The sequence below is a fragment of the Corvus brachyrhynchos genome, unplaced genomic scaffold (assembly GCF_000691975.1).
Source record: "Corvus brachyrhynchos isolate BGI_N302 unplaced genomic scaffold, ASM69197v1 scaffold146, whole genome shotgun sequence".
NCBI lineage: Eukaryota > Metazoa > Chordata > Aves > Passeriformes > Corvidae > Corvus > Corvus brachyrhynchos.
The window spans coordinates 389,234-399,263 of NW_008238960.1; the positions used below are offsets into that span (position 1 = coordinate 389,234).

General features: G+C 42.6%; 1 protein-coding gene across 4 annotated transcripts in view; it reads right to left on the reverse strand.

Moving 5' to 3' along the window:
* Positions 1-10,030, reverse strand: part of PDE1C (phosphodiesterase 1C) — a 375,734-nt gene that overhangs the window by 327,723 nt on the left and 37,981 nt on the right. For all 4 annotated transcript variants that reach the window (XM_008637110.2, XM_017738621.1, XM_017738619.1 and 1 more), the window contains one exon: positions 2,840-3,011. In XM_008637110.2, coding sequence (XP_008635332.1) covers positions 2,840-3,011 — 172 coding nt within the window. The remainder of the gene's footprint in view (positions 1-2,839; positions 3,012-10,030) is intronic.

A 10,030-nucleotide genomic window follows, 5' to 3' on the forward strand; every position in this document is an offset into this window, starting at 1 on the left:
CTGTAGCATTTTTGGTTTTATTTAGACAGTAATTACAATGTACTCTTGCTGGAGGTTAGGATTTTTCCTTTTTTTTCTTTCTCTCAGGGAATTTTGTCCCATTTTTTGTTAAGAGACAATAATGATGGATACCTAAGAGACAAAAGGCACGGCCAAGGTGGGGCGAGGGGTGCAGTTGGCTGCACTCTCATAGCTGAGGGGCATTCTCTTGGGAAGGGAGAGATACTGCAAGATTTTGGCAGGGGGGTGAGGGGCTGGGCTCAGCTCCTCTCTCTCTAGCTTTTGGGATCAAAGGGTAACAGGCTGCAGTTGCTGCGGAAAGAATTCACTACTACTGCAGGGTTCCACCTCCTGCTGTCTTCTACTACCATGAGTGAAGCTCTGCTCATAAGAGCCACTATTGGACTGGGACCTTATTAACACCCTATCTCACTGGAAAGGACCCTCAGCATCTGCTCGGGTGCCTCAGGGAAAAACGGGGACCCCAAGCCCCCCTCCGAGGGAGCCTCTCCCAGCTGTGTTTGGGAACCCAGCTACTGCAACCCAACCCCACCACTTCTCTGCCACTGCTCCAGGTTTTTTGCTACACTGTAACCCCACACCTCCTCCCTGCTGGGACACCCTTGAATCTCCTGCTACAGCTGCAGAGTTTCTGCTGCATCTACTTTTACTACCCCAGGTGTACCCACCTCTGCTGTTCCAGCTGCTGCTCTGAGGTTCCTGCTACAGTCCATTTCGCCATCCGGAGGGACACCAGGATTGGCTGTCCCTATGGGTTTGTAAAGGAAGCCCATTTTCAATCTCTTCCACTGGCACACCTGCCATTAACCGCATGGAGAAGGTAGCTGAGCTCGCGCCACAGCGCCCCCTGCAGCCGCGGGGGAATCACCGCACCTGCCCTGCCCGGCCGGGAGCCACCAGCGCCCCTGCCGGCTGTGGTCGTGACTGCAGCAAAGGGGAAAGGGCCTGACAGCCGAGAGAAGGCTGGTGCTGGGTTTCTGGTTTCGTTTGTTGTTGCTGCCGTTGTTTGTTTGCCTTGTTATACAGATATATAGACTAGTAAATAACTGTTATTCCTTTTTCCATATCTTTACCCGAAAGCCCCTTAATTTCAAACTTACAATTATTTGGAGAGAAGGGAGTCATGTCTTCCATTCCAAGGGAGGCTCCTGCCTTCCTTGGTAGACACCTTTCAAACCAAGACAACTCTCTTATCTTCCACTCCTCTGCAAAGCTATTAAGCAAACACAGGGCTTCATTTCTTTAGAAAACTAGGCATTTACTATTTATTTTGTAACAACAATTTGTTTGGATTTCCATCTATAAAGCCCCCCAAAATGCCACATTATACAGTAATATCCATATTGATATAATACAAAGCTTCTGTGATGTTTATAAAGCCTTTTAAACTGTATTAGCAAAACTGTTTTCCTAAATTACATTTTCCAATTCTTCAGTCCTTATTATGCCATAGCATTTGAAAAGCTGTGACACTATTTTGCTGCATTAAATGTTTAAAATTATATTGACAATGGCAAGGTAAGGAATGCTGCTACCCAGATCTTGTTATGAGAAGTAAAACTGACAAATACATCTCTTGAAATTATAGATTTTAAGTATCAGAGATACAAAGTTTTTAAAGTCAGTAAATACCATAGGCCATCATAAATGGAGGATCCAGGTTCTGAACCCCTTGTCCTGAATCATTTAAATGTGAATATTAAAGAATGAAAATCCACTATGAAATTACAGGGTTATTTATATAGACTGGCATAAACTCAATTTATGGTATTACGCTTTTAAACATCAAGCAGTATGAACAAATATCTGAAATTGCTACCTAATATAATGACTCAATCAAGGACTTCAAAATAATAATTATATGAAGAGTGAAGTAAGTTTCACAGACCAGGTATAATCAAAATCACTATAGTCATAGAAATTTATCCAAATCAAGGAATATTTTTTTTAAAAATAGGTAAGTTGTACGTTTAATACAAAAGAAAAGTAGATCACAGTTTTTCAACAACCAAAAAATATTCTCAAAAACGTTTTGAAAAATCAATTCTGCCACTCTCTTTGCTTTTTCTGGGTGCACCAATTTTCACATCTCAGTCAAAAATCCATTGTATGCCCTATGGGTTCTCTATTTTACCTCACTTTGAGAGAAACATTTTCAGAAAACATTTCCAAGAAACATATGGCAACTGTACATAGACAGCATTAAATAAAAGAGTGGGAAACACAGATAGATATATATATAGATATATAGATATATAGATACATACACACACATATATATATCACACTTCAAAAACATAGATATATCACTCCACAATAGCAGAAATCACTTTTTTGCAAGCCCCTGGTCAGAGTTCTTCCCCTTCATATATTAATGCTAGACAGTTCTCAAGACATTACACCAATAGGGAAAGCTCTAACTCACCCTTGCATCAATGAAGCACATCATCTGACCTAAAGTGCAATTATTCATCATTAAATCAGTTTCAAATCAAACAATACCAACCATCAAATGAAACAATACCAACCTTCAAAGACATCTTCATATAATGAGCTGGTTTTGGTGATTATTTTGACCAGCTACAGACTTTCTGCCTAGTAAATAATCTTCTAGGGAGGGTAATGAGGAGTGAGAAATTAAAGGCAAATGCAGTCAATATTACTTATGGATTTCTTTTTACATTCTTTTTCAGTACAAATATATGCAGCATTACAGAATCTTTCAGTATCAATTTCTGCCACCAAACCCACACTGCAGATTTAATCTTAAAAAGACATCCTCTCAAATATAAACTAAGTAAACCCATATTGGTCAGACCTGAAAGATGTTTTGACCAGTGCCTCAGGACTGTCCACTGGTGGTAGTTCATCTGCTAAAATTTCTTCAGGAGGTCTAGGGTCATTGATAATGGCCAGCTTTCGCCTTTCCTTGAGGTTGCCAGTCAGCCCACCGATAATGGTGCTCCACAAGCAGTTTTGTGATTTAGACCCTGAAAAATCAAGAGTGACAAGGAAAATAAATTCATAGGCTTATTGCCCAGTGTGTCAGAATTCTGAAAAAAAAAGGTGGTCCTTTATCATTTTACCTTTGCATGACCACAGTTTGGGAATAAGCCTGAAAACCTGAAAAAAAGTTTGAAGTGGAAAGAAGCACAAACATTCGGGTCATTCCAAATGCAAAACAGTAATGCTTCCCATAAAAATATTTTATTACAGAACACGAAGCTTTCACACCTCAATAAAAAACATCCTCTCCGTATCACATTTAGGTTGTAGCTTAGTATGTGTTGGTGTGGCTCTTTAGCCAAAGAACTGGCTCAAAAACAAAGTACCAAATCAATACAATACTCATCATTGACATTCTTTAGACTATAGTTAATAGTGGTTAAACTATAGATAAAAGAGATCACTGCAGGATTAGTACCTGAAAATACAATTCTTTTCTGTCAAACCTTCAGCTTCTCACAGTAGATATTCAAATGCCAAAACATTTCTATGGATTTTTTTTTTACATTTATTTAGAAGTGCTATCAAGTGGCTCTCGCATGTCACTCAGAGAATCCATCCTTATTTGTAAGCCTAGTTCCACTGACAAAGCACGAGTAGCATCCTTCAGTCAGATGTCCTCCCTGCCTCACAAGAATTACGTAACTTAAATTTTGTAAAGAGTCTGTTTCACATTTTCAAATATTTCTAAAGAGTTTCTGAATAAATCAGGCACTTCTGAAAATCCCAGCAGTACTACCATACTGAACACCTCTGTCATAGTCTAATTTTCAAGTATCATAGAATGATACATGACTGAGCTAGCAGACCCAAATAAGAACAGCTAAGTAATGAAATTCTGATTATTATTTCAGACTTCCCACAACAGAGGTGCAGCACATATTAATCTTACCATGTTCCAAAATAGGAATACAAACCAACTCTGCTAGTAGTCTTTCTCCAAGGACTTTGTAGCAATACACAAAATCTTTTAAAAATCTGAGAAATGAGTATCTCTGAAATTAGCAACTGATTTTAATTAGGGACTATACAGGTAAAATTTTCTAGTATTTTCCCAGCTTTCAGATCATTTATCCAGTGGACCTAATACATGGATTAAGGATTACTTTTTGAGGCAACACACACTAAATACACAAGACAAAACCAACCAGAAGACCTGTTATCCCATGCCTCATGAGAATAAAACACAAAAAACCTATCCTGTCAGAAGCAGCAATATCTGCTGCTATGTACAGGAGCCAGCAGTATTTTTTTGCTGATTGTCTTAAATATCTTATTTTCACATGGTCTAAATGGTACAAAGACAGAAGATCAGCAATAATCCTCATTTACTTTCTCCATTCCATAATTATTTTCAGACCGCAAGGATGTTTCCCAGGTAATCAGGAAAACTCCATACTCTTCTTTCCTGTTAAATGTCAGCAGCTACCTAATGTGCAAGAACTATATTTATCCAGAGTTACAGGTAGCCTTGAGATTCTGTGCCGAGCCCTGTGCTACAACAGCTAGAAATAAAACTTTTCACACCAGGTAGTCCAAAGCCAAGTAATGACTACACAACAACAGCAGAAATAAATGCAACATCAATACAATTTTATTATTCAAGGGCCTGTAATGTTATGGCTGTTTCTGTTCTTTAGACAACTGTTTAGGAAACTTTTCTGCCTAACCATCCAGGAGCCACTCACACTCCAACCATCCAAGACTTTCATTGTTGGGACTGAAGCCCCTTTGCAGAGGACAGCTCCTGTGAATTGACAGCACCCCACTTGATTCACTACATACATCACAATCAGCCAGAAACGATTTCCCTCACCAGCTTGTCCCAAGGTTTCCCATAGCACATCTGGCTCCCATGGTGCTCAACATTATGACAGCTGAAGCTGGGTGCCTCCAAGGAAGTATCCCAAGAAAGAAATCTGTGGGCTTTTATACCCTTACAGTCCATCCACTTCAACGCTGATATTTATTCTGAGGTTCTCATCCTTCATTGGCTTCTGCAAGAGTCTCTGGGTGACCAGCCACTCTGACCCTCCTCCCCTCACTGGACTATGGCCCAGGTCCCCATGCCCATTTTTATGCAAATGGTCTGCACCAGGTCACTTCTTGTTGCCTGGGGCTCTCTTTTTCCCCACACCCATGGCACAAGCTGTAAATTGCATGCCCCACTACCTGCACTAGGTATAATCCTCAACAGTCTTCACTTCCTTTTAATTAAGCACACCTGCTAATTCATTAAAAGGAAAAAGAAAAACCTTTCAAGACATTTAACCACTACCCTTACATACCACATTATCACAAGTAACAAACACAGCAGAATTAAGGCTAAGATGATTGTCATAGGGGAGAGTACAAGATTATTGATTCTTGTGCACAAATGCTTAAATAATTACCAGTACAGAAAAGGATTCTCAGAAGTCAATTATTGCCCAGCTGGTTGGTTATTCACTACTCATTTGATGTGAGAATGGTGTATCCAATTCTCCTAAACTAAAATTTTAACAGCAAAATAGGAACACCCTAAAACAGAAGGGCCATTTAGAATCATAGAATATCCTGAGTTGTCAGGCACCCATCAGGATTATTGAGTCCAATTCCTGGCCCTGTACAGGACAGTCCCAAGGATCATATCATGTGCCTTAGAGTATTGTTCAAATGCTTCTTGAACTCAGACAGGCTTGGGGCTGTGACCACTTTCTGAGGGAGCCTATCCCAGTGCCCAACCATCATCTGGGTCAAAAACCTTTACCTGATATCTAACCTAAATCTCCCCGGACTCAGCTTCATGCCATTTCCTGAAGTCCTGTCACTGGTCATGAGGGTGAAGAGATCAGTACCTGCCCCACCACTTCCTTCGCAAGGATGTTGAAGACTACAATGAGGTCTCTCCTCTGTTTCCTCTTCTCTAGGGTGAACAAACCAAGTGATCTCAGTTGCTTCCCATAAGGCTTTCTCTCCAGACTTTTCACCATTCTTGTGGACCTCTCTGATACCTTAATGTCTTTTTTATATTGTGGTTCCCAAAACTGCACATAGTACTGAGGCCTCACCAGAGCACAGTAGAGCAGGACAACCACTTCCTTTGAATGGCTGGCAATTCTGCGCTTAATGCACCCCAGGACACTGTTGGCCCTCCTGCCCTCTAAAGCACAGTGTTGACTCATAGTCAACTCGCCATTCCAAGGTCCCTTTCCCAGCAGCACTGCTCTCCAGACTGTCATTCCCCAGTGTATACACACAACCACTGTTGCCATGTGTGAGAGGCTGGAAGGACTGCTGTCACCGTTATCCCCAGAGAATGGCGAATCATGACACAGGTCCAGGTTAAAAGATATGGCCAAAGCAGAGCTAAGATCTCATTTAATGAATTTCTCCTCTTTTATGGTGTAGTTCGCAATAAAGAAATTACATGATTGGCTTATTCACCCACCACCTCTCAAGGTGACAAGCTGAGCAGTAAGACACCCATTTCCAAATATTATTCTCACAAGACTGAAAACAATTCTACAGTTTCCACAACAACTTGCAAGTGCAAATGGTTTACATTCTTACAAATGTTATCCATCCAGTTCTCATGAGAATGAAAGCTCTCACAGAGAAGCTGTGAGAAGCTAGATTTCTCTGTTTCTCAGCTAAAGCATGAGAAAGGAAAAACTTCACAAACTACAGAGCTGGAAAATTTCTCTGCTCCTGCCTTTTAGCATCCACAGACTATGGGCTCAAAACACTTCAGGCGTGTGTCGAGGAAGGGGAAGGTTGGGCGTTGCTTTGATGAGGTGATGCCCTGCTCCACACACCTGACTCCTCTGGACCTGTGTTCCAGACCCACAGTGGTTGCCAATACCTGGAACTCTGGAGGCAATGTGCTGCAACCTGCCCCTGGAGCCCCAGTCTAGACCCAGAGTTGCCAGATGACCAGAAGCCCCACCTCGGGGAAGGGCCCAGGAAAGCCAAGGGGTACTTAACCCAGGACTTGAGGCAAGCACATGACTTGATCCTACCTCCTCTTGGAATTTCTCTCAGTGGAACACTGCTGGAACGAGTACTGGTAGCTATATTTGTTCTTTTCTATATCTTTTCTCTCTCTCTCTTTCTTCTTCTAATTTCCTGTTCTCAGAGATTTTAGTACATTAAAATCAGATAGGCTTGTAGTTTGCTAAGTTGAACGGGCTAAGTTACTGCTTGGTAAAATGTTTTATGTAGATTGAATGCTGCTCTAGACTTTTGCCAAAGTTCTCTCATTTTCTGAAGTTGCCAGTGAAGTTTTTTTGTTGTTTTGACCTCTTAAGAATACCTTGTTGGTACATCTCCCACACATCTAACTCTGAGTACTCAAAAAAAAGTAAGCCCTTTTAAGTGGCTCATCAAGCCACTTTTGGGGGCCTTACACCATGTCCCAGGTGCAGAATCCAGCACTTGACTGGTTAAACTTCATATGGCTGCTGATTACTCAGCTCTTTAATTTGTCGAGGTCTCTCTGCAGGGCCTCTCTGCCCACAAGGCAGTCAATAGCTCCTCCCAGTTCAGGGTCATCAGCAAATTTACTTAATATTCCCTCAAGTCCTGCATCCAAGTCCTTAATGAAGAGAACTGGGCTGGGGATTGAGCCCTGCAAAACCCCACTAGAGAGAGGCCATTAGTCTGATGCTACCCCCTTCCCTATAACTCTTTGTGTCTGACCTGTGAGTCAGTTTCTCATCCATTGTGTAACATGATTATCCAGCTGTATGGTGGACATTTTGTCGAGAAGGCTCCTATGAGAGACGGTACCAAAAGCTATGCCAGAAACTGATATACCAGATAAGACCAACTTATTGGGTAGAGATGATCACTTGATTCAGTATGTTTTATGTATGAAGAAAGGGTTTGAAGAGCAGAGAAAGTATGCACAATAATATAATAGAATTTCCTGAGTTGGAAAGGACTCACTTGGATCATCAAAGTCCAACTCCTGGCCCTGCACAGGACAGTCCCAAGGATCACACCAAGTGTCTGAGAGCATTCTTGAACTCTGGCAGGCTTGGTGCTATGACCACTTCCCTGGGGAGCTTGTTCCAGTGCCCAACCACCCTCTGGGTGAAAAACCTTTTCCTGACAGCTAACCTAAACCTCCACCTCATACCATTCCCTCAGGTCCTGTCACTGGTAACCAGAGAGAAGAGATCAGTGCTTGCCCCTCTGCTTTGTGTTGTGAGAAAGCTGTAGACAACTAGGAGATCTCCCCTCCTTCTTCTAGGCTGAACAAGCCAAGCTACCTTAGCTGCTCCTCCTATGGCTTCCCCTCTGGACTCTTCACCATCTTAGTAGTGGTGTGGTATCAGCCCACACCACCTGAAAACCAGATACATAATGTACAGCCCAGAATGGAAGTTTTAAATAAGGTATTATCTAGAAAATCCAAATTAGAACCCAAATAAGAGGAAAAGAAGGGTAGTTGTAACAGAAGACTCCTTTCTAAGGAGAACAGAGGGCCTGGTATGCAGACTGGATCCAACTCACAGGGATGTCTGCTGTCTCTCAGCAGGCAAGGATAAGGGACATTACTGGAAAACTCCCCAGTGTAGTAAGATCCTCTGATTACTATCCATTATTGGTTGTTCAAGCCAGCAGCAATGAAATAACAAAGACAAGCCTAAGGGCAATGAAAAGAGACTTCAATACCTTGGGATGATTAGTTGAGGAATTAAGAGCACAGGTAGTGATTTCCTTGATCCTTCTGGTAAGGAATAACATTGATAAGAATGCATCAGGTCAATGTGTGGTTCTGAGCCTAGTGTAACTGGAAAAATTTGGGGTTTTTTGACTGTGGGATGATCTATTCAACACCTGGTCTACTGCCACCTGATGGGATGCACCTTTCTCAGAAGGGAAGAAGAGTTCTAGCACAGGAGCTAGTAGGTCTCATTGACAGAGCTTTAAACAAGCTTGGAAGGGTGAAAGGGAAAATACCAGGCTTGCCAGTGATGAGCAATGGGATGGTATGCCAAAAACCTGAAGCAACTGAGAACTAATAGGATCCCTCAATCAGCTTACCTGGGACATGGACTATTATAGAATAATTCAGGATAAGGGGGCAGCTCTTCTCCAATACTGTTGCTGTTTCTGCCACTGATTTGGTATAAGCTGGTGATCCCACTGCAACTGAATCTAGCTGAACTAAATAATATACAACTGGCTTATGGTGAGGTCCACTGGCTATACCTCACATTCATGTACTTACAGATTAAAGGGGTTTGATACAATCTGGGAGCCCAAGAGCTGAAGCAGATGCCAAAGCTCCAAAGCTCTTTTCATTGCTTTAGAAGTTCTCACTGGGCCCCATGCAATAGGCTCTAACTCTTCACTGTTGGTTGTCTCAGAGACTTAATCAATTCTCCTAATGCAGGAATTCACAGCCAACAAAGTCCCACAGCTCCAAGAAATTCTCATGCCTGCTTCTTCACAACCAGACATGGGAGTTTAATTATGGCCTCTATTCTTTCTGGGTCTGTGTGAGGAGGCAATTTAGTTTTGATTTAGCCAATTTAGTTTGTCTGAACCCTGGTTTTTCCATTTTGTCAGAGGTATGTGGGGGAAGGGAATGTACACTTGCCACTTGCAGGAAGCAGCCAGGAGTGAGGGAAGCCTCGTCTGTGGGAAGACTTCTCCTGGGAATACCTCAGATTAGGCAGTCAGTGGGAGACACTACAAAGGGGCTTCTCCAATCAGGTCGCGGAAGGTCTCCACCAATGGACAGCAAAGAAAGGTTGGACTGGACCAGTGGTCTCCTGTCAACGGGCGGACTGGGGCGGGGGGGCAGGGGATATAAAAACTAACTGCGTGAGGGGCTCGCTGCTGTTCATTGGCGTTTGTTGTTTCGCTTGCTCCTTCCCTCCCTCTGTGCCCCTGGCCCCAGCCTGCCTTTTGGCTCTCCTGCCCTCGCTGGCTCTTGCTCGCCCTCGCGCCTGTCCTGCCTCCCTGTGCATGTCCGTGACCAACGCCCTGCCTTGCTTCATCTCTGTTT